A 26,314-nucleotide genomic window follows, 5' to 3' on the forward strand; every position below is an offset into this window, starting at 1 on the left:
CCTTGAAACCAAATGTTCCCAGCACTAGCACTTGAACTATTCACTTTCAAACCTTACTGTAGAGGGTATTCCAACTTATCCTTATAGTCTCCTCTGAAACCCCTGACTTCCCATTTGCAGAAGTCACTGAATGGAAAGACCAGCTTAACCAGCAATACTCATACTGTGTCCTGAGGCAGGGTCCAAATTTGATCTTTGTTCAGTGTTTATCATCTCCCATCCTCTGACTTCAGGCTCTCGTCCACTCAACACATGGCGGCAGGAAAGCATCCTACTATGGGGGGTTTCAAATTCAATTCTGCAAAGCTTTGAGGTCTCTTGGGAGGTATTTTCTTCAACTAGAGAAGGCTTGCTTTGTTTTAAACATAGAGAATTTGATGTAAAAAAAAAAAAAGGAACTTAATGATTAAACAACACATGCACTACACTGAAGCCATCAAAATCTTGTCTTGGATTTGGAGCCTGGAGATTGAAAGCTTGTTTACACATTTAAATTGAGGAGAGGCTGGGCTTGACAGTGTCCAAAATATGCTAAGTCTTGAGACTGTATCTTTTTTTTTTAAATTTTTTTAATGTTTTTTATTTATTTTTGAGACAGATGAGCAGGGGAGGGGCAGAGAGAGAGGGAGACACAGAATCTGAAGCAGGCTCCAGGCTCTGAGCTGTCAGCACAGAGCCTAACGCGGGGCTCGAACTCACACACCGCGAGATCATGACCTGAGCCGAAGTCAGACGCTCAACCGACTGAGCCACCCAGGCGCCCCTTGAGACTGTACCTTGAACTAACTGAATTCTTGGGTCTCCCAGGTTCTCTGTTAATTTGTGCTTCACTCAGACACCCCTACTTAGGGTCTCTTCACCTCTGTACTGTACTTTTGCTTCTGGAAATGACAATATCATCAGGCCAAGCCTCTCAAAGGTAACAATGATAAACTCTATACAAAAGATAAAAGCTGACTATGTGAAGGCAGCCAAGAGCAAGCATATTTCTATTAATAGGTATTCACTAATAAATACAACAGATGCGACTGGAGGAATTAGTCTCTGTGTGAGATAATGGACAAAATTTATGAATGTGCTTTGCACACTGTAAATGTTATACATACCAAGAGAACATTACCACCATTTCATATTTTTAGGCTAATATTTAAAGTACTCTGCCATATTGTTCTACTCAGTTCTCTTACTTTCTCTCCAACTATGGCCAGAAAATACACAGCTGCCATCAAATAAGGGTCTTCTTTATCCTCAAGTCCAATAAGTCAGTTCTTCCTTGTATCTTTGTTCTTATCATTTTGTCTTCTTGGAATATTTCTCTCCCCTCCATCCCTAACCTGTTTTTACTCTGAAGAAACAGCTCCTCCATGAGGCCTTCCCCGATCGGCCAATCACAATCCTTCTGAACACATACAGTTCATTTGGCACAAACAGCCTGATTTGTGCCATCACTTGTATTGTTTTTGTAAGGCCTTACAGCTGGTTCACTAAGCCCACTTTTGCTCACAAAAAAACAAGCTATTACTCTAGCCTAACATGGATTAATTTCCCTTTAACTTTCAACTTAATCACTACCTAGTGATTCTCAGAACCTGCTCTTACTGGGTTGATTTTATCCCTTCCTGCTCCTTCCCCTATGCACCTTCTGAGCAAAATACCACCAAGCCCTGACACTATGTATTTATGGGGTATCTCATCAGAATCACTTTATATTTGTTATTTCTCAACCCCATAATAACCTGTAGGTTAAATGGAATTTTCCTCATTTTACAGATGAAGCATAGGAATAGTAAGGTCTCAATTCAGAAAGTGGTCCAGTTAGGATGGGCACGCAGGCCTGCTTGCCTCCAACACCCATGCTCTATCTATAGGTTCTGAAAACATGTGCAACCTTACCATCAGTGGTGATGTGAGCATTTTTTGGACCTGTGTTTCTCAAAGTATGGTCTAAGGACCACTAGGATTCCCTAAGTCTCTTTCAGAGAGCCCATGACATCTTTTCTTTCCAACTACCTATCTGTAGGAGATTTCCTTCATATACTTCAACCAAAACAATACATCATGACTGACTGAACACACAAGCACATATAAGACTCCAGCTTTCTTCTGTTAAAACAGACATTAAAGAGATTTGCAAACACATAAGCAATGCCTCTTTTCTTATTAATTTCTCTGTGAAAAAATATAATCAGTTTTCTTAAAATATGTTAATTATGTTAACAGGTCATTTTAAAATAAAGTATTAAATTAGGGGCAGCCTGGGTGGCTCAGTTGGTTGAGCGTCCAACCTCAGCTCAAGTCATGATCTCACAGTTCACAAGTTCAAGCCCTATGTCAGGCTCTGTGCTGGCAGCTCAGATCCTGGGGCCTGTTTCGGATTCTCTGCCTCCCTCTCTGCACCAGCACACACCCCCCCCCCCCCCAGCCCCCAACCACCTCGCTCATGCCCTCTGTCTCAAAAATAAACATTAAAATTTTTTTAAATAAAAAATATAAAGTACTAAATTAAATTGTTTTAATTTTTAATATGGGATATACTGGTAGATACTGGCAAAAATCCTTTGGAGCATTTAATAATTTTTAAGGGTGAAAAGGGATCTTGAAACCACAAGTTTGAGAACTCCTACTTTAGATAAGCACAGAAACTTTCAGATAAATGAATCTACTTATGTAAAACTTGCTACAAGTATATTTAAACAGTATTCCTTGCTGGATAAAAATTATAACAGTACCTCTGCATTCTATGGTAATAACGAGTGAAGACATTGAATTGAATTTCAATATATTGTCCTTGATGTGACTTTTTCTTCCCTAGTCTGAAGCTTCTCTTGGGGTAAGGACCTTGTGTCCCCACTTCTGCATTACTTCCCACTGACCCTTATTCACAGTACGTTCTCAGTATGTACCTCTTGAAATTTACAGCAAGCCAATTTAATGGAATTACCAGACAAAGAGAAGGAACAAAAATTCTTGACTTCATTTTAGTGGCACTGACGGTAACTGAGGGTCTCAGTATCAGTTCTGTCCAGGACAATTAAACAGACTATTGCTCTACTCCGAAATTACCTTATCTGTTGTTTTCATCTTTTGGTCACTATGTCCTTTAAGCCACTTTGCAGGGCCGAATATTATCTAGAAATCACATACATGTAGCATATCCAGGGGGAAATTAGTATGCTATGCTGCATGATGCTTCTGTATTCACTTGTTGATGACGTTAGAGATACTCAAACACTGTTTGCACAGCCATCAAGCCTATAGTTTTGCCATTTGAGCCAAAAGACCATAGCATACAAGGTTTAGACATACAGCTGTATATGTAATTTGGAATGGAAAATAAAAAGAGCTCATTCAGACTCAATCAGTTGGTTATCTTAGAAAATAAGAAGAAAGAAAGCCAATTATTCATCTGGATGTTTTCATTTATGACACTGGTTGTGGGAAAATATGGAGAAAAAGTTTCTGGATGATTAATGGATTTTCCCCCTACCTACTGTATTAAAATGTCTTATTGGCAGGAAAAATAACATGTGCAGTATAACAGAAAGGGCACTTGTAGCCATGGCTCTGATTCTCACTCACTTTATGATCTTGGGTATGTTATTTCATGTCTCTGGGCTTTATTTTCTTTACTTATAAAAATCAAGGGGTTGGCCGTAGTAGTTCCTTCCAGCTCAAACGTGACAGGATTCCATGTATTACAGCCTGCTCAAATACTATATTCTCTATTTCCTAATGGTGAAGAGGATTTTACTCTCTTAACACCTGTTACATATAGGAGGAATTACACAAAAGCTATTAAATATCAGGTTCTTTTAGTTCACACTTCATTCTTCTAAATGATGACTATAATACTATTGGTCTATTTGTGAAAAAAAAAGGAAGTGACTATACAGACACAATGAGGCAAAAAATGAGTAATTATCAAGTGAATTAAGTCCATTTTGTACTTTCCTTTCCCTTCTTCAAAGATAATTACTTTAACGCCCTCATTCTACTTTGTCTGTGTAGACTGGCTACAATGCCTGATGTGACAGCGAGCTTTGTAGAGCTATGTAGCTTTGTAGAGAGCCAGAACACCTTTGCCTGTGTGTAATGTAATCTCAGTTTCACTCTACCTACCACTTGCATACAGCTTAGCACAGAGTAATGGTTCACACAGTGTGGACTCTAGACAAACTGCATCAGCGTTACTGAAATACAACTTTAAAAAAAAATTTTTTTTTTTTAATTTTTTTTTTCAACGTTTTTTTAAATTTTTTTTTTTTTTCAACATTTTTTATTTATTTTTGGGACAGAGAGAGACAGAGCATGAACGGGGGAGGGGCAGAGAGAGAGGGAGACACAGAATCGGAAACAGGCTCCAGGCTCTGAGCCATCAGCCCAGAGCCTGACGCGGGGCTCGAACTCACAGGCCGCGAGATCGTGACCTGGCTGAAGTCGGATGCTTAACCGACTGCGCCACCCAGGCGCCCCAAAAAATTTTTTTTTAACATTTATTTATTTTTGAGACAGAGAGAGACAGAGCATGAACGGGGGAGGGTCAGAGAGAGAGGGAGACACAGAATCTGAAACAGGCTCCAGGCTCTGAGCGGTCAGCACAGAGCCCGACGCGGGGCTCGAACTCACGGACCGTGAGATCATGACCTGAGCCGAAGTTGGACGCTCAACTGACCGAGCCACCCAGGCGCCCCTGAAATATAACTTTTTAAAAATGCACATTCTCGGGTCTCACCCCAGCTCTACAGAATCAGGACCTGTGAAGGTAGGGCCGAATATTCAGCATTTTAATAAATTCTCCATGTTATTCTGATGCACACTGAAGTACAAGAACCTCCAGCATGAAGGAACAAGCATGCATTTGGAACCTAGCTCTGTGTCTTACTATGTAAACTTAAATCAGCTACATAAACTCTGGCAATCAGTTCCATCTACAAACTGGTTTCATAAGAATGAGAATGTCTTAACTGGTTGTACCTCCAAAATATATCCAAGTTTCTCTATTTATTTTCCTTCCTTGAGTCCTAGCCACTATCATCTCTCACCTAGATGGCTCCCTGATCGGTTGTCCTGTGTTTGCTCTGGGTTCCGCATCATCTATTCACCACAAAGCAACCACCGTGGTCTTCTAAAGACAAGAATCATATTAAATCACTCACCTGGTTAAAATCTTCCAGTGGTTTCCCATTATACTCAAAATAAAACCCAAACTCTGTGCCTGGCTCATAAAGTACCACATAATCTGTTGCTCTCCTATGCTTCAACACTTTTCTCCTTTCTCACCAAGATTTTGTTATATTGGCTTCCTTGATGCAGCTCAAACATGTCAAGTAGTTTCCTGTCTCAGGGCCTTTGCAACTCCTTCCCTTCTGCCTGGAATGTACTTCCCTCAAAACTCTGGCTCTTTCTCATCCTTCAAGTTTTGGCTCAGAGTTCAATTCTCAGACTAGTCTTCCCTAATGACCTTATCTTATGAAGCCTTTCTTCTGCTCCTGGTTTTTTTTCTATCACATCATCCTAATTACTTTCATTATAATTCTTATCACAATATGAAATTTTATAGTTCATTTATTTGCTTAATAGTATATTGTCTTTCAACTTCTAGTAAAATATAAACTCTTTGAGGGCAGGGATTTGTCCTGCAGCCCTAGTGCCTAACATGTTCTGCCATATGTGTAGGGGCCTCTTTTGGGCAACAGCCTTGAGCAATGGAAACTTGATTGAGGCAAAAGGGCCCACAGAGACCACTGAGCTGAATGCAAACCGGTTCATTAAGCAAATCACCTTGAAAGAGCCATAGGCCCTAACTGACCATTTACAACCAGGCACAGTTCCTAAGATTACTGAAAAAGGGAAAGCTGTATACATTCCCCATACTTCCCCACTCTGCCCTATAACTATAGCCCCTCACCACCGCCTTGTGGCAGACAGTCTTGCTTTTGATGTCCTTCCCTCTGCTCCCTTGCAGTGTATTCAATAGGCTTGTACCTCCTTTGTTCTGCCTTCAGTGACTTCTTTCACTGCCTCATGCTGCCGGCCCCTACACCATCCAACGGGATGCACCACAATATGTAGGCAATGAAAAAAGATATTTGTTGAACTAATAATATATCAAAATCACTTTGGAAAATTTCTACCTTTAGCAACAAAGACGCATTGTATTTTACTCTTGAAAATTACAGACCTATTTGTAGAAAGTTTTTTACGTTGAAAAATGTCTGAAACAGCAGATTAAAACTAGACCACACTGCATAATGTATAAACTTATCCTGTCACTATATTGTATACCTGAAACTAATGTAACATTGTGTGTCAACCATAAAACACAAAACAAAGACTAGACCACACCGGTCAAGTATAAGTCATGGCAAAAATAAAAAAGATAGGGTAGGGTAAAATGTTTTATATACGAACTAGTTTTAATTCTTCACACGTATCAAACAGGAGTAGCACAAGCAAATCTAAACACACAGGTAGAGTGGGAGCACACCAACCAGGAACAGGGGCTTCCATCATGCTGACACAGGGAAGATGGGAGCAGTGGAATCATGCCCAGCAGGCCTTGGGAGCAAGGTTAAATGGTTTCAGTGCAAGATGAGGAAAACTGCCATTTTGCTAAGCCAGATCAGAGGTTAGCATACGCATGGTTGATGTGGAGACTTTGATGAACAGAACGAGACAACTTGGAACCATAAAAGAGAAGCAAGCTTCTAAACTCAAACCCATGGTTTATAATCCCTGAGCACAGCACATCTTAACACTGTGAGAAATTCTCCTGTCGACAAAGGCAGAACATTCATGGATAAGTGACTGGGGCTATTTTCTCCCTTTTTGTGATCTACACAGTGATTTTAATTATAATAACTCATTTAAATTGGAGATCTAGACAGCTGGATATTAGGCACTCAGCATTGGGAAAACCCAATAGAGACCAAAAAAATGAGAGGCAAAAAAAAAATGACAGCCAAGCACTTTTGTGTAATTAATCCCTCCTGTGACAATGAAAACAGTTCGATAATTTCTGTGTCACTGATATGCTAGTTGAGGAAAAACAAAAGAATAAACATAGATACAACAGCCAAACACTATTAAAGTCAACTGATCTGACAAGCTTCTAACACCAAGGGTGGTTGACAACTGAGAAAAAAGCTGAGTTATCTACAGAAAGCAGGCAAATTTCATTCTGCTTTTTCCCCCATGCATGGATGCAGATAACTCCATTTAAAAGGGAAACACTGGTAGAATCTCATTTTCGTCTCCAGGGCAGGATCCCTGAAGGGAAAAAAACAAAACAAAACATTTTACTGCACAAGGCTGAGGGCCAGTGACAAATTCGATTCTCTACAACGGTAATTCTGGAGTATTCTTTTTCCAGTGGAGGAAAACTTTGACCCACTAGGAAGTACTATGCCAACTCCTGGTTACAGAACATTTCATACCTCCATAACATACTGAAAACAGATATTTCACTTAAAAGAAAACCATGGAAGTGAAAATAACTGTATTCAATTAGTTGAGCAACTCAAATAACACTTGGCAACAACCATAGCTGAACTGAAAAGTCTATTCAACTAATAAAAGAGAAAAAACATTGGCCTTTAACCTATTTTCAGGTTGTTCTTATCTGACATGTAAGGAATAATTATCACACTGGTGAGAAAAATGTGCCCTAAACACTTGAAAAATACATCAATTGCATTTCACTAAACAAATGTGTAACTCTTGGTGCTATGTTTTCCTTGTCAGTTAACTATGGCGTCTTTTGCTTTTTAACCAATCAAATACGGAATCAACTATCACAGTTTAAGAAAGGGCAAAGATCAAATATCAACTCCGTCATTTGGCTTGAGTAGAATTAGCTCTTTATAATTGCTGAAGAAAGATGAATGATTAAAGAAGTGGGCAAATTTATTCAAACAACTGTTGCCCAAGTCATCACGTGAAATACCTTCTAGAACCATGTGGGCTCTTCTGCCTCCCTACATATATCAGGTATCTAAGTACCAAATGCTGAGGGTCACGTGAGAGAGTTCTCTGCAAAGTAGCGGATACTCAAAATGTCCACTCAGTTTCCAATCACGTTTCTAAAGAACGTTTTATGACTAATGAACAAAATCTGGCTATATCTTAAAACCAAAATACTTTAGAAGAAGAACTGATGAAGTAAATAGACTTTTTGGTATCTGTTATTGCAAAAAATAAGAACATTTAAAACTTTTGCTGTAACTTGTGCCTAAAGAGCTATTCTCAGTATTTCAATACATACTGTTGTGTATTTAAGCCATTCTTGAATAATTATGAACCTACAATATTTATTTTCAATGCCCAGAAAGATGGGATTCAGGCATGTTCCAATTTGGCAGAACTCTATTTGCCTTCAAAATGCCTATCCAGTGAAATCCCTTTTTGGATTTCAAATTGACACCCTAACAGGGTTTCCAAGATTGGCTAAATTGACGACCACGTGCTAGCAGTTTCACATTTATATTATGTTTGGATCAATGCTGATGATTTGATTGGAATAGGAGCAGCTGCACATAAAGTCTTTGGGGTGAGAGAGATTTGTCATGCTCCACTCTGATAACTAAATTTGGGGAGTGTGCATTTTGAAATGTTCATGGTACCACATTAAACTGCTATCAAATAGAAGCAATTACAAAGAATTAACATGAGCCCCAAATCAAAATTCTAAGGAAGAAAAGCATACAGCTTAAAAAAAAAATAAATTAGGAAGAAGGAATAACAAAATGTTTCCTGCATCAAGTTTACAGCTTAATGGCAAGAGGAAACACGGTTCCTTTGCAAGTGCGTTCACACTAATATCCATCTCCCAAACACCTCAGCCTAATTTCTTCCTCTCTGCTCCGTCAACATCCTTGTCCCCCACCCTTACTCTCCACACCCAGAATCACCCAGGGAATGCTAATTAGCAGCAAACCAAGGGTTTTACACAGTCCTATTCTAAACAATCTTTTCTGAAAAGCCTGAACGCAAACCTCTTGGTTTACGCTTTTAATACCAAGGTCTGTAGAACTACAAATGATAAAGTGGGAAGGCAAACTTACCATAAAAAGTCAACTGTCCCCTTGCTACATTTTTCCCTCTTGAATTTTCAGCCACACATTCATATAAACCAGCATCCTCCTGCTGAAAATTGGGGATTTCAAGAATTCCACTGGATTTGTGTCTTCTGGCTTTCCTTGCTATAGGCTTTCCATCAGCTCTTCTCCAAATAATAGTTGGTACTGGACTGATAGAATAAGAAAGAGTGAATCAAATTAGAGAAAACCATATCTTTTATTTGAACCTATGCTTCCCATAACCCCTTCCTTCTTGGTTCTAAGCATATAAACTTGCCCTAAACAGTACTCCCCAAAGTTCATTCATTCATGTATCACTATTACGATTTTAGCCATATCCACATTTCTAGTGTGATTATATATTAAGTGTTTTTCTTAGAATCAAATAACCTTTCATAACCTTAAATAAGGTAACATATCTCCTATACAATAGTAACACTAAAAAACATTTTTATATGCTTGTTATATATCTTTTTAGTACAAATGCTTTTTTCCACATCATAAACAGGAAAATAAAAATGTCCACGCACAAATGTGTCAGATTAAAGATGCGTGCAAATTCTTTCACATTCCTCTCATACAAGGTACAGGCCCTCTTATGTCTTGAACCTGCTGCGTTGTTTGACTACTTTGATTACTGAACTAAGACAGAAGTGATGTTGTACCGTTTCAAGGGTTAGGCAATAAGAAACTGGCAGCTTCTACTTTCTGTCTCCTGGGACATTCTCTCTAGAACCTTACCAACTGATAACAGCAGTTCACCAGACAGTGGTTTAGGGAAATTTTTACTTAAAATAGAAAGATAAGGAAAGCAGCCATCTGTGGGGTCTTTATGTACTCTCATGGCATCTATCATCCTACAACCATAACTGTTAGAGCACATCTTAAATTGCAAGGAGGGCATCATTGAGCCTGCAAATCAATGCTTTAGCAAGCTAACCACAGCTTTTAAGACTGCAGCTTCCTACCAGGGGATACAATTATTTACTTATTTATTTTTCACAAAACACACACACAGAGAAGTAATTAGACTAAAGACTTGCTAATCTTCTCTGGAAAACCTGAGATGGTATTTAAAAAATTAAAGCCATCAATTCTACTATACTTGTTTTAGAACAATTAAGTTCATTCAACAGACACCAACTCTAAATGCAGAAAGGGTTCTATCAAAAGTACATTACGGGTGCCTTTACATCTAATGAGATACACACTTAATACAGGCCTTTACAAATAACTATACTTAGACACAGTCTTCCTGCTCTTAAGTGGGCAGTGATGATGTATTTTGGCAGTTAGACATGCATACCCAAATATCTTTGTGTAGACTGGAGGAACCCAATTTTGGTCTTTTGTTTTTATTCCAGTGCCATTCAGGCAGTATGAATAGAGTTTAATTCACACCCCCTTTGAAGTATGAACAACAAGAATTTTGCTCTCTCTTCAAAAAAGATTTTTCAAGGTGTCACCTTGCATAGTGTACCAAATTTACATCTAGGCTGCCCAGTTAACCTGCTTTCACCTTTTCCCTGGATTGTGTTTCCCGATGTATATATTTAAAATAAAAAATGGGGCCAGGCTGCTTAGCAGTCTGGTTTCAGTCTCTTAGTAATAAATTACGGGCATTTTCTATTTCTCACATGTTGTTTTACAATTTGACTTTTAATGTCTGAACAGTGTTCAGTCACAGGTATGTCATAATTTATTTAAGGTGATAAGTTTTCAGGACATAAAAATTTACCAGTATATGTATGGTACCAAAGTAAAGATACTGGTGTAATTTATACTGCCCTGACTTAAAACCATGGAAACCAAAAGAATCCTTTTATTAGAGCTGAAAATATAGTGATAAAAAGGAATACCTTTCTTCTATGGTTGCTGTAAACATAAAAAATATACAGAAACAGATCACATGCTGATACAGGGGTTGGGCACAAGCAAGTGCTGTTGCCTTAGCCATGATCTGGGCACAGGAAGAGGATGGGGAGTTAGCAATGGGTTAGCGGGAAATAGGGTTGGGTGTAGAGATCTACATCAATCATTAAATTTCATAGATGATCTAAAATTCTCATTTCAGATGACAGTGTGTACCATTTATGCCAAACCCCCCCCCCCTTTTTTAGGGTTACTGGGAAAATCTTAACTGATCTCTTTTTCCATTTTCTTTGTGCCCTCTGAGAGATAGATACTCTATGGAAACATTAACTGGATCCCAACTAGGCTTATCTATAATTCCACAGACTTAATAATAAAGTTGGGAGTAATTTTCAGGCGAGTCTGTAAAATAGAGACTCTCTTAAAGAATATAAGATCTTCCCTATCTTTAGCCAGAGAAGAAAATCCAAAGTAGAGAGAAGAGACTGGTAATTTAAAAAGAAATTCAAGAAAAGTTTGATGCATCCTCTGTAAACTAGGGCCAGACTGAAAGTCCGTATTTTTCTAAATAGTCGGCTTGAGCGTACCTCAAATGAAGGCCATTGTTTTCCTGTCATTCTGGGTTAGACAGCGTGCACATTATAGGTCACAATAATAGAAGAAAATACTTTTTCAGAATTGCCCATTCTCTTCTCCTTTGTGGCCATGTCAATTGTGGCAGCCTAATCCCCTTTGTGCCATTACATGTACTCTCTCCATGGTGAGAGGGCAGAATCAAAGATGCATACATGGCATCACAAAAAGAAAGGCCTGCCTTGCTTTTCAGTCACCTCAGAAGCCATCACCGCGAACAGTGCAAATAAACTTCTACACCCGCACAGGCTGAAGGGTGAAGAAGACGGAAGAGAAACCAGACTTACTTTCCTAAGGCAAAGCATTCCAGCTTGACTGTTGTTCCTTTGGCGGTCGGCACCGTTTCTGGGAATTGCACTTCTATTTTTGGCTCATATTCACCCATCACCCCTGTGAATAAACAAAGGGACTAAGTCTTTGAGGCTCTTTTAAAAATATATTAGTGTTTTTGTTAATTTAGGATGCTCTCATACATCATTATGTGCACAATTAATTCCTTCATTTAAAGCAGGTTCTATCTCTAACCAGCCTTGAATTGTGGCTCTTCTCCCAGTTACTGCTAGGGGAAATTTTGTGTCACAGTGCCATACCATCTGCCTAGGATCAAATCCTCTGTGCATACAACTTCACTTCTTGAAAAACCTTTTTTTAAAAGGGAGTCATGGACCATGTAAGGAGGGGAGAGATAAAGTCCCAGTCACCAGGGAAATCAAATAAATGATCTTTCTGAAAACATACTGCAAAAAAAATTTAAGTACTTTACCAAAATACTTGCTGCTCTATTATGTCTATGTAAGAAAAAAATCTGAGTAGTCAGTTACTCAATTACGAATTACTTTATCATTCACTTCCAACACCAATCTGAATTAATCATAAATTAGTACAGAGAAGGTAACATCAAATGCCAGTGACATTATATTCTGAACCAAGGTAAAAATGACAGGAGGAAGTAATACAGAAAACAATCTTTAAATCATACCCACCTTCCCAAAGGCATGCTGACTTTAAGGTCATATTCTCTCACTTTCCTATATCGTAGGAAATTGTACAATTGTGGTCACGGTAACATAACCTAACAAACTAAGTCCATACTTTATAACTAAAAACCAGTCAATTATTTCTTATCAATAAATTATCTTAAAAAATTTTTTAAATGTTTATTTTGGAGAGAGAGAGAGAGAGAGAGGGAGGGAGGGAGATGAGCATGGGACGGGCAGAGAGAGACAGAGACAGAGCATGAGTGGGGGAGGGCAGAGAGAGGGAGACAGAATCTGAAGCAGGCTCCAGGGTCTGAGCCGTCAGTACAGAGCCCGACGCGGGGCTTGAACTCACCAGCCATGATATCATGACCTGAGTTCAAGTTGGACACTGAATCGACTGAGCTGCCCGGGCACCCCTCTTACCAATACATTCTTGACCCCATCTCCCACTGATCAAATCCATTTATTTCTATTCAATGTCTCGTCCTTTCCATGATCTCTGATTCAGCTGTGCCAATACAAAATTTGGAATTATCTAACATACTAAGAAATGATAGGATACTTCATTTCACCTCTCCTTTAGGCTTTCCGTAATTATAGGAAAAAAGACTGAGGGATTCAGAAGAAAAGGTGAAAGCAAGGAATGGACAGGGACAGGTACAATAACAGAGAGAAATGATTCCACTCATTTGGTTGAGGTGACCGTTTTCATCTGCAGCTTCAATGTTTGGGAAGCATCAAGGGGATTTTGCTAATGTGCAAAAAAGAAAATCAATGCTGTGAGATAACCTAACTGTCTAGCTAGGTTTGCTGTGAAGTATGTGGTCCAAAGTGCAAAGTTGAACATAACTTTGATTTTTTTCCTTTCATAGAATGACAGGGAAGGTTGGATTTGGAAGGGGCCTTTTAAATAATTTAGTTCAGCATTTTTAATCTTGGCATTCATGGATGAACACTTTCCTACAGAGAGACCTGCAGCTAGCAATCTATTCTCAAAAGGACTATAACCCACTCCCCCCAATGCAATTAAAATCGGTTCTAATCTATCCCTCCCTTTTGTGAGCAAGGCTGTAATCTCAAAGGGGTTAAGCAGTTTGTCTTTAGTTTTACAACAAACTAGTTGGTGTTCCAGTTTGTAAATCTGGTCCCCAATTCCTCTTTTACTGTGGCCTCTCACCACCGCAATGAAGAACACTGGAAAACTAGATTCAAATACATTAAATCCATGTTGCCACATTCAGATACAAAACCACTCCTTCCTTTTTGGCCAGTTTGGGTTCCCTTCCACTTAAATTCGGGTTTGCCTTCCTTTAAGCATTTGCCACAAAGCTAGACCAGCAAAGAAGTGGCACTTGCTAATGATGGCATTCACCCACAGCTGCTGAACTTGCTAACCAACAGCCCATACGGTTGACTCATTGTCCCATAAATATCAGTAGTATGACTCTCAGCCCAGGAACAAGTTAACACCTTTTAGTGCTGTGTGTGTGTGTGTGTGTGTGTGTGTGTGTGTGCGTGGCTATGTACTCCAAGAGCAGTGTTAATTAAAAAAAGAATTGCTTTGGGAGAAAGAGGTCTTTTGTGCTCCCAGGAAATCATAACGGTCTGCACTGCAGTGTATCATGTGTGGGAAGGAGATGAGACAATAATGTTAAAATACAACAGGCAAGGCTGTTTTAGCAGTGATCAGGTGGTCCCCCTGCCTTCTCTTTCTTTAAACATTACATACGCATTAGGTTTCTTTAACCCAGCTCTGAAAGATATACCAAGGAGAAAATATATCTCACACAATCTTGTCCTGAGAAAGTGAGATATCACTGCAATGCAGAGACAGTGTGCACGGTCCTGCGCCCTGTCATCTCCTCATCCTAAACTCCTACTTATCAAGGCCCAGACTCAAAGTCCACTCCTCTAGGATCCTTTTTCCCTTCCTCTGTCTGGACTACTCTATACCTCACAGGGGCCTTTAAATGACCAGACAGCATTAACACCTCTGTGCCTCAGCTCTACTGTTTCCCCTGACTTCTTAAAAAAAACACACATTTACTGAGGTATAATTTACATACAAATTTAAAGATTTTCAGTAAATTTACCAAGTTGCAAAGTCATGGCCATAATCCACTTTTTTCAGCATTTCCATCACCCCATGATCCTTCATGTCTATTTATAGTCAATCCTCAGAACCCATTCCAGCCCGAGGCAGCTTCTAATCTGCTTTCTCTCTCTGATAATTTGCCTTTTCTGGATGTTTCATATAAATGGAATTATACACCATGTGTTCTTTTGTATCTGGGCTCTTTCACTTGGCATAGTGTGATCAAGGTTCATCCATGTTGCAGAATTTATCAGTAGTTTGTTCCTTTTTATTGCTGAATACTATTCAACTGTATGGTTATACCATATTTTATTTATGTCTGTCCTGGTCATATTAGCAACAACGTGACACAAACGGAATGGCTTAAAGAAAAAGAAATGTATTCTCTCACAGTTGTGGAGGGTAGAAGTCATAAATGAAGTGATGACAGGGCTCTGCCCCCTCTGACATTCTGGGTAGAATTGTCCCTTGCCTCCTCCTAGCTTCTGGTGGTGGCCATAAATCTTTGGTGTTCCTGGGCTTACACCTGTATCACTCCAGTCTCTACTTCTGTCATCACACGGCATTCTCTCTGTGTGTCTTCCCATTGTACTTTTATAAGGACACCAGTCATACTGGATTAATGACCAACTGCAGTCTGATATGACTTCACCTGAATTAACTGCACCTATAAAAACCATATTTCCAGATAAGATCATATTTTGAGTACTAGGAGGGTTACATCTTCAACATATCTTTTTTGAGGGACACAATTCAACTCATAATACCAGTTAATGGGCATTTATTTACGTCACCTCCACTTTTAGTGATAATGAGTTATGCTTCTAAGAACATTTGCTTGCAAGTTTTTGTGTGGAAATGTCTTTCATTTTTCATGCTTCCTATGATTTTTAGGCGGATGACTTTTCTCTTGCTTCATGTCTCAGCTCAAATGGAGCCCCTTCAGAGGACTGCTTTCACTTAAACTCACCAAAAAACTACTGCCATATAAATAATGTAATTTTACACATAAAATTTTGGGCCCCTCTCAAACAGCATTACTGTTGTCGATCATCTTTATAGCTATATATATATATATATATATATATATATATATATATATATGTTATCTCTTTTTCTTTGTGTTTTAACTTTCTCGAAAAATGGAAAGACGTTCAAATTTTTTCTGTAACCCTCACAAATCCTAGTTCAGTACCAGGCATACGAAAAAAAAATGTGGGGTGATTGGGTGGCTCAGTTGGTTGAGTGTCTAACTCTTGGCTCAGGTCATGATCTCATGGTTCATAGGTTTGAGCCCCACATCAGCCTCTGTGCTGACAGTGTGGAACCTTCTTGGGATTCTCTCTCTCTCTCTCTCTCTCTCTCTCTCTCTGCCTCTCCCATGCCCATGGTCTCTTTCTCTCTCTCTGTTAATGTTAATATTATTATTTAATAACATTTAAAAAATCACAGTAAAAAAAAAAGAAAAAAATTGTGACGAGTAGAAATTTGTGGAAGGGAGGAAAAATGTAGGAATATGGGCCTTCTCCTATGATACATAATAGCCATTAAGTCAATCATGCACTTCCTTCCAGCCATGAAAGTCATTTCTAGAGTATCATCATCATGGCTTCTTGTATGAGTTCACTCAGACCGTGTTTTTCTCTAAAATGAACTCTAGGCTGTTTAGGTGGTCATGCGGATGATTTCTGGGTTGATACACACTGATCTTTATTTACAGCTATAGAAATTCAAGTAACAGAGTTAGTAATAAGACAGATTGATCTGTGTTTATAGCAGTTGTTACAGGACATAAAGATATGGATCAGAGATGGGATGGCATAGTGTTCATGATGTTTAAAGAATTTTCATTATATATAAAGATTGTTCTAGTATTAAAGTCATAAAAAATGAAGGAAGCAATTTTCTCCAACTATATTATGAACACTTGGGGTGGGGGAGACACCTGCAAACTGTTCTATGTAATTGAGTTACATCTGAAACAAGCCATATTTTTATTTGACTATTTATTTCATTTTAACTATTTTGGCCTTTATTTTGTACATTAAATTTAAAAAGCTGTTGCCATTTAATTTTTTTTAATGAAACAAAAGGCTCCTTATAACTAGAGCACATTTTTCAAGTCGTTCCTTCGACCACCTGTACACTTTTGAACTTAATTGGTCTACAGCTGCTCTGGTGATTCACAGAATGATTAGGCAGAAAGAGAAAGGCCACTGATGGAATTGCTCCAGACCATTTTTCCATCTTCAAACTATTTAAAAGGTGGGAATATGTGAAGGCCTAGCTGTGTCCACACACTAAGGTAAGTGAAAATAAAGAGTGCATATAATAGAATCAAGATCAACCAGAATATATAATCTCAGCCATATTCCCTTTCTCTTGCATGATTTCATTCATTCATGATACAATTTCCCTACAGAGACAACTTTTGCTTTCAATTTTGGACACACTTAGACACATATTTATAAACATAAAATAAAAAAGGAAATCTTAATTCGTTAAAATGAATCGTCAGTGTTTTCCATTCTGTGGAGTAAGAGAGCCACCATAACAATAGCAAAAATTACAACACTTAAAATTCTACACATCAGAATCATCAGGAGTCAAGAGCTTAGCTTTATTTATATTCTGATGGATTAATGCAGTAAATATTCATGTAATACCAACCATAAAACAGGCAATGTACCTAGCAATAGGGGCACAATATGGGTAACATACACCTGGTTGTTACCTTCTTGACACCTGTAGGCTCCTCTTTTTCAGCGCATTTCATGGTAACAAGGCATATGTAGGCAATGATTGTTTACTGAATAACTGAAAGAGTTGACTTTCTGAGAAAGACATGGCTAGAAGTTACTAAGGTCTTTTTCTAAACCAGTGGATCTCAAACTTTAAATCACCTTGAAGGCTTAAGTTTCTGATTTAGAATGTGGACATGGAGACCAAGAATGTGCATTGGTAACAATTTCACAGGTGATGTTGAAGCTTCTGGTCACAGAGTACACTTTAAGAATCTCTGTAGGAACCACGAAGTGTTACGTCAAAGCAAAAACTATAACATAATAATGCTAGACCTCTCTTATGAGCTAGTCATTGTGAGAGTATTATTAATGGAATCCTACCAGTGACAATGCCCATCAAGAGTCTGGACTTGTAGGTGACCTTGTGGCAATGACTGTTCCCCTTTTAAAACCTGGAAAATCATTAAGGTGATGCTGATGTCTGTAAGAACATAGAATTTAACAAAATAACTGGCAAATTACAGACTATGAAAGAGAAATCAGCCACACACCATGCTCGTTTAACTACAATTTGCAGAGCGCTGTGTTGGCAGAAAGAAGCCACTTTGCAGAGTTGCGTGCCATAACATTTTGCCAACACCTGCCTTAGCTGGAATCTGTGCTTGCTAAATTAAACCATAGAAGGGACTTTTACCAACTTCCACAAAGTGGTATTTTCTAGTAAAAAAATTGCAAACATCATCTTATGAAAAGTTCCCACATTGACTTTCTTGTGGACTGTCATATGATGCATATACAGATCATTAATCTACACATATTTTGAAATATCTCATGAGTCATACTAATCCTTTTGTCTGAGTTTAACACTTTGCTCTTTTAAAAAAGATTTGTTTTGTTCTTGGTTGAAGGAAACATTGTGAAGTCTAGGGGACCACCCAAGGAAAATCTTTTACCACCTTCCACCCTCCAATAGTTGAATTTCCACTGAGTTTGAGACAACGATGACACAAACAACAACCTCTCCAATGCTGGAGAAGGGGAATAAAGAGACTGAAGGCTGTACATCACCTCTTAAACTTGGTGTTTTAGGGTGCATTCAGAAATCTGTGGGATGTGAAAATAAACATTTTGACCTCAAACCTGAATTCTTTGCTTCCTTCTCAATAATTAAAGTGCAGAGGTAACTTGAGTTACTCCAGAAGGCAATCTCCTATAAAGGTAGAGTGAATGCATCTGGGTTTGACTCAAAGAGTCCTGGTTTACCTGAAATCCTGAAATAATTTGCTAACAGTTTCCAGTTTGGACAAGTAATTACAAGGTCATCTTCTTTTAAGTGAAAGAAAGCCAGCTTTCATCTTCCATTGAGTAAGTACTTTTATGTTCAGCCTACTAAAACGTTCTTCACGTGGTCTTCAATAAAATACTCTCTCTCTCTCCCTCTAATTTGTGCATGTTAGTCCTAGTTCAAGTCTTTGTAGCCACAAAAAAACAAGTCTTTTGATGGACAGTCTTCAGATATTTAAAGATATTATCATGTTGTCAGGGATTGGCAAAGTTTTACTGTAAAGTGACAGAGAACAAGGATTTTATGAGCCATGCAGTCTCTGTTACAACTTAACTCTGCCACTGTAGCTGAAAAGCATTCACAGACAATATGTAAACAAAAAGGACATGGCTATGGTCCAATAAAATCTTATTTACAAAAAGATGGTATGCTATACGACCCATGAGCCCTAAGCTGGCTGACCCTTGGCTTAGAGGAAATGAGAAAAATAGCAAAGTTTGAGAGTGGATAGAATTGACAAACTATTAGAACTAACAAGAGATGTCAGCAAGCTTGCCAAATGTAGACTCACACACAAAAAAATAGCATTTCTGTACATCAGCAATAACTAACTAGAGAATGTGATTCAAAATAAGAAACCATTTGCAATAGCAACAAAAATTATAAAGTATCTACGAATTAAGTAAGAACACCCAACATTTCTATGGACAAAACGGTAAACTTTATTTACAAAAACAAGCCATGGGCAGAAGTGGCCTACAGGAGGGAGTCTGCTGACTCCTGGTTTACACAAATTCTGTCCTCACTGCCAGGAATTCTTTACCTTCCTCAAGTCTTGATGGAAGCTTGGACTGATTCCCAACAACCAGGTCAGATTTCCTCACCTCCAAGGCACAATTAATACACAATCTCACTTCACCCTCCACTGCAGGCTCTTATCACAAAATAAACTTAAATGAACCTGCTTTACTTCTCCACTCTCCCCTAATGTGGCCCCACTCCTGCCTCAGACTGCAGTGAGGCTCCTCAGCTAGACTATAATCTAGCACAGAAAGACTTCTGCATTCCTAGTGACAAGCATACAACAGGTGCTCCATGAATATTTGTTGGTTAAATGCATAATCAAATGAATGCTCCAAGTCATCTTTATTTTAGGCTAGGCACTTCTGCTTCCCTTATTCATTTCTAATCCTACTGTCTGTAAATGTGTTTTCCGGAACTCAATTCAGTGACTCCAATAAGAACGAAACTTTAGAGCCTTCACTCATTTGGAATTCTCTAAGACTGTAGGGTTTCAGGGGCTGAGTGCGCATCTTTTTATTTTATAGTGTGCCACACACAACGGGTACTTAACAGATGCTTTCTAACTGACTAGTTAAATGACCATCTAAGACCTCTGGCCCACATGGACCTGAAATGGAACAACTGTGCTAGGGGTCTAAAGCTGACTGCCAAGTTTCTAAGCTTGTCAAGCCTTCAAAATATCCAGAGCCATTAAGACACTATTAAATCAGATTAGCAATGGCAGTTTAGCAAAATATCTCACATCCTTTAGTCATTTAGATATTCTCCTCATAAAACATGTTTTACGCCCACAGATCCTCAACTGTGATGTTGTTAGAGAATTAAAAACAAGACATGATTGCTATGACAAAGCCACACAAAAGTTGCAATTAGAAGTGAGAGTAAAATAAAACAAAGTGTTTTGGTATAAACTCTAGATCTTAAGTAACAAAGAAATATGTCTGAGTGAAGAACGTATTTCTACCCACTGCCAAGCAGAGGTGTCATCCTTGCTAGTATACACGCTAGGTCATCAATAAAATGTTGTAGATCAAGTTTACAATTAAAAAAAAAAAAAGATCTTCTTAATGACTGGGTTTCTGATCTGATCCCACAAGGTTAAGTGGCCTACCAATAAAGGTGCTTTGTTTATGAAGACACACACTGGTTGTTAATGCTCACTTGAGGTTCTAATCCAGTTTGGGGCAATATTACAAAAGTCTACTATCAACAGATGGCATATCATAACGGAGGATTCATTACACTGCATCAATATTACATAATATTCCAGAATGTTCTAGTTTTATGTGTTCCAGTTTTTAGTCTTTGGTCTTAAATTTGGAACTTTGAGGGGAATGCAGTCTTCTGAGCCACCATTAGTCATAGAGGTGAAGGCTCACAAATGACCATTTCAGTCAGAAAGAGTGAATGCACCTAGTTTTGTGCTAGGATTGGTTTTTAGCATTGGGAGAAATCCAATCCAATGAACAGCAATCTGTTGATTAGCATCTAATATTATCTACCTTGTGCGAATACTCAGACTGGAGTACGGTAATGTACAAAAGTTGTGACTGGAATCCTAGAGGATAACTAGATGAAACCTTAGATATGGTTTATTAGAAATTAATCATTTTAATAGCTGAGAAAACTGAGGACTAAAGAAATGGCACGATTGTGTCATGTGAGTTAGTGGTAGATCTGGGACTGCAGCCCAGATTCCCATGGCTTCTTTTCTTCTTGACTTTTAGTCCTGTCCCCCTTTCACAGCAACCCAGGTGAGGTGAGGCCATGGCAAAAGAGATAAAGGTGGTTGGCACCACCCAGGGACATTCTCAACCCTATGTCCAGCACATCTATTTCTGTCCCTCCTGCTCTGAAACTGCAGGAAACTGAAGTTGTTAGCTGGTCTCTTGTCCACTAGGTTAAAGGTGATTTCAGGTGAGAATGTTAAATACTTCAGTGCTGACCATGCTCAGCATTTTCTTTCTTTCTTTCTTTCTTTCTTTCTTTCTTTCTTTCTTTCTTTCTTTCTTTCTTTCTTTCTTTCTTTCTTTCTTTCTTTCTTTCTTTCTTCCTTCCTTCCTTCCTTCCTTCCTTCCTTCCTTCCTTCCTTCCTTCCTTCCTTCCTTCCTTCCTTCCTTCCTTCCTTCCTTCCTTTCTTTCTTTCTTTCTTTCTTTCTTTCTTTCTTCCTTGTTCTTTTGTGAGAGAGAGAGCATGAACCAGGGAGAGGGACAGAGAGAGAGTAAGAGAGAGAATCCCAAGCTGGCTCTATGTTCAGCACAGAGCTCACCACAGGGCTCAATACCACCACTGTGAGATCATGACCTGAGCCGAAATCAAGATTTGGATGCTTAACCGGTTGAGTCACCCAGGCACCCCAGAATTTTCATGGCTACATAAAATTAGGCTGGGAAAAATGAGTGAGAACTTAGAAAAATATCACCAGTTACTCTGGTTATACAAATTTTAAATAATTTAACTTTACATGGAAGTATAATATTCAGAAAAGTGAAGTTTACATTTTAACTTCCAATGGCAATATATATCTTGTGTATAAAACATATGTGTATTTACACAACATAGCCTACATACATGTTTGTAAATGTATATACATACAGAAATGGAAGAGAAAGAGAAAAGGAGGAAAGAGAGAGATTTTGAAACTCTAAGATAAGATAAACCCTTTATACCCTGTTCCTTAGTGTTTCCTCTATTTAGAGTTATCATTAGAGATAATATTCGAAAACATTTAATATCCACCATACAAAGCACAGATCCATCCCACAGATGCTGGCTATGAACTGCTCAAAATCTGTCTTGGTTCTAATAAGGAAAACAAAGGACTGCCAAACCAATCCCCAGCCAGCCTAGGGAAAAAGAGAGAGAAAAGGCAGAGGTGATATAATAACTCCTGCTCAATTATATATAAATGTAATGTACATAAACATCCTCATGGACATGACCTCATTTTCCCAAGACTGTACTAATATCTGCCAATTTTTCTCCTCTTCAGCCATTTTAGAAGGAGTTGGGGGTAGTGATTAAAGACAGAAGAAATAGCTATTATAACTATCACCTAAATCTACGATTTCTCTTGTAGTTAATGTTGTCTGGGTAATCTATTACCTTTGTTTATAGAAATTTAGGGATAATCCTTTGATATCTGTTTAGGAAGCTCATAATAGAGCAGGCTCATCATCATTAATAACCAGCAGTTGGCTAATATTGATCCATAGATGACTTTAGTACCTGTCTTAAAAATAATTATGATATAGTTTTCTCAATTAAATCTTGCTTTTCTTCATGGTACCTAAGTAACAGGTGCACTTTCCCACACAACAAGTTACATTATCTTTCCAAAGCAGATTTCAAAATATCTAGGTAAATAAACTCTGATATAAAACTCACATTTGTCTAATAACTCTCAACTGTATACTTCCTGGAAGTAAGTACTATACAGCAACATGTCATTATTTAGGAGAACTATCAATATTAAAAATATTTAAGTCATAACATAAAAGGTACAAGGTAAATCTGTTAATCTAGAGCCCCAAACAGCTTTCCTGAACCTCAGTTAAACGGCACAGCGACAGAGCACTGGGCATTTCTCCCCGGTACTTCCTCACCTTACTCTCCTAGTTTTCAATGCTCTTCTTTGTCAAAGAATAAAGATAGAAAACTGGGTGATCTCTAAGTGTCTTGTAGAGTCAATAATCTATACATAACCCTTTTACCAAATGTTTTTCTAAAAATTCAAAATATCTGTAATCATTGTAGAAAAATTAGAAAATACAACAAATAGAAAAAAAATAAGAATCAAACATTTTGCCACTGAAAGTTAAACACTTCAAAGTTTAACACTGTTAGCATTTTGAAGAGCAGTATTTCCAACCTTCTCTGTCCTAATTCACATATACTTTACAAAACAAGGATCATACTATCTATACACTATGTAATCTGTTTTTAAAAATATAATTTGTTGAGGGGTGCCTGGGTGGCTCTGCTGGTTAAGTGTCTGACTTTGGCTCAGGTTGTGATCTAACAGTTCGAGTCCCCCCCATTGGGCTCTCTGCTGTCAGCACAGAGCCTGCTTCAGATCCTCTGTGTCCCTCTCTCTCTCTGCCTCTCCCCTGCTCGTGCACACACATGTACTCTCTCTCTCTCTCTCAAAAGTAAACATTAAAAAATATTAAGTATATAGATATAATTTGTTGAGTATATCTATGTAAGTAAGTTACTGATGCTGCCTTTCTATTTTGTCATTGATCAAAGCACTTTATTTGTAATTTAACCCAGAAAATAAGCCTCTGAGCTAGGTACTATCATCCTCACTTGACTGATGAGAAAACGGAGCACAGGGAGATGAAACTGACATCCACGGTCACATAGCTAATAAGTGGCGCAGCTGTATTCCATCCTGGGAGCCCAGTTCCAGAGTCCTCAGGTCTGACCTCTAAGCCATCCTGTTCTACATTTCAGTAACAATCTGAGACATAGGAAGGGGTGAGCCAGGTGAACAGTGTGGGGGTGTGAAGGGAACATAAAGTACTGAAGTCTTGCCGACTTGTGGTGAGCTGGGGACAAGGGGTAAAAAGGGTAAGTGGGATAAACATGGGACACATCACACTTGACGCCTTTCAGGACTTGAGTCAACGTTCACTGTTCACTCTTTATGACTCACTGTCACCTTTTGGGCTGGAAACAATGAATCATAGTCCAGAAATGCTTAGCTGGAACTCCAAGGAAATAACCTGAATATTGAGGACACCTAGTTCTTTAAACTACATCTGCACTTAGCAGAGAAAATGACTAGCCATGGTAATTAGTTCACTTCAGGCAATAAACTGTTGCCTTGCTTATTTGCATTTCGGAGGCAGAAGGAGGATGTGCAATTTTGAGAGAGCTTCAATTAACAAAATGATTGTACAAATTCTATACAGCCTTGTACTTATCAGTCTAATATACAGTCCCTAAATACAAGATCATACAGAATGATAATTTTATTGATTTTATTCCTGTAGAATAGACTTTAATAAGACTGTCATCTTTATTTTGCAATCTCTTCTTGATTTATATTTCTCCTTTTCTCTTACCTCCAGAAAGAGCTAATTAAATAACCTATTTTGTGCTCAGTAATATAGTTCAAGTATCCATTTTATATACTCCAGCCCAAATGGGATAGACATATTATGAATTTTCACCATGCAACTCTCGTGGAAATTAAGAATGAATGGGCATTAATTGCTGAAGAATGAGATCCTTATTCTGCTAATTTTGTGATAAAATATTCTATCAAAAACATTTGGCATCTCTATGAAGATATATTACACAAGTCAAGATATATCTAAAAACCAAGCAAAAGGCAAAGTTGTTGCCAACTTGAGGTGTCCATGATTCTGGAGTTCTTATGTTCCTGAATTTGTGTTCCTTCTAGCAACTCTGTGCAACATGTCTCCTGGGCTAGGTCTTAGTGAATCATCAATATTTCATTACATTTGTTACTTGAGACACCTGAATGGATAACACCACTGAACAGACATTCTGGTGTAAGTGCATGATAAACAGAGGTCAGAGGGATTTATTTTTAAATAATTCTACACAAAACGCCATTGGAGCACATCTTTTGACAAAGTTTCTTCATCCTTAGGTCTGGAGAGAGAGCATCGATAGTTTTTTAAATGGATAAAATTTTTAGTTTTATTTAATCTAATTCAGCTTATTCCAACATATTAATTTAACGTGTGTCATCTGGCAAGCACTGTACTGGTCCCCAGAACAAAGCTGGATGAAACCTACAATCTGTGCTTGATCACAATGTCGGCGAGGTGGAGAAGGCGAGCTGAATAAGCACATGTGAATATATCAGACGGGTGTTATGACAGAGAGATGGCAGAAGCAGCAGAAAGCAAATACTTCTTTCTGTTGCCAAGAGAAAAGTCAAGCTTTTGGCTTTACAAATAATGACTAAAATAATACTTTGGATTTCCCCCTTCCAACCCTGTTCAGTAAAACCTCAGTAAATGGCATTCCCATCAACCCACTTGTTACACCAGAAACCTATGTGTCACCCCTGATTTTCTCTTCCAACACCTGCCACATTCAGTGCATAGGCAAATTCGGGCAGCTTTACCCGCAAACCAGATTCTCAATCCATCCACTTCTCTGTTCCTCCTGCTACTCCCTAGTTCAAGCTGCCACCATTTCCCAACTGAATTGCTGCAGAGTCTTTCAGTTGGACATGCAGCGACCACTCTCACTTGTTTAGTCAATCTCTACACAGTAGCTAAGGAAACTTTTACAAAACATACATCACTATCTTGCATAAAATCCTCTAATGGCTTCTCATTGCACTCGAGATAAAATCCAGGCTTTTTTCCATGGTCTACACGATCTGGCTACTGATTCTTTTCCAATATCAACTCGAAGCAACCTTCACCCTGCTCATTATGCTCTGTCTATGCTCACATTCTCTTTTCTTCCTGAACATGCCCAGTGTTTTTTCAGGCCTCAGGGCCTTGCATGTGATGTCAACTCAGTCTGCACTGCTCCTCCCTCTGACCATCACAGGGGCTGACTTCTTAGAATTCAAGTCTCAGCTCATATGTCATCTACTCAGAAAGGTTTTCAGTGACAATTCTGCCTAAAGTAGACATTCCACTCCATAGGACCTGTATTTTATCATACTGTTTTATTTAGTACTAAAGTAATTGGGTTTTTGTTTTTGTTTATGTTTGTTTTTTACCTGTGTCCTCCCAGAACATGTGGGTGAAAGGAGATAGAGGCCCTATTGTTCTTGTTCATTGCACTAATAGTGGCTGTCACATAGTAAGTGCTAAATAAATAC

The 26,314-nt window shown here is 38.5% G+C and overlaps 1 protein-coding gene across 8 annotated transcripts in view; it reads right to left on the reverse strand.

The window, feature by feature from the left end:
• CNTN4 (contactin 4) overlaps positions 1-26,314 on the reverse strand; it is a 914,517-nt gene that overhangs the window by 152,134 nt on the left and 736,069 nt on the right. For all 8 annotated transcript variants that reach the window (XM_058726189.1, XM_058726188.1, XM_058726182.1 and 5 more), the window contains 2 exons: positions 11,870-11,972; positions 9,063-9,247 (listed from right to left, as the gene is read on the reverse strand). In XM_058726189.1, the coding sequence (XP_058582172.1) occupies positions 9,063-9,247; positions 11,870-11,972 (288 nt within the window). The remainder of the gene's footprint in view (positions 1-9,062; positions 9,248-11,869; positions 11,973-26,314) is intronic.

This window comes from Neofelis nebulosa, chromosome 4 (genome assembly GCF_028018385.1).
Source record: "Neofelis nebulosa isolate mNeoNeb1 chromosome 4, mNeoNeb1.pri, whole genome shotgun sequence".
Taxonomy (NCBI): Eukaryota; Metazoa; Chordata; class Mammalia; order Carnivora; family Felidae; genus Neofelis; species Neofelis nebulosa.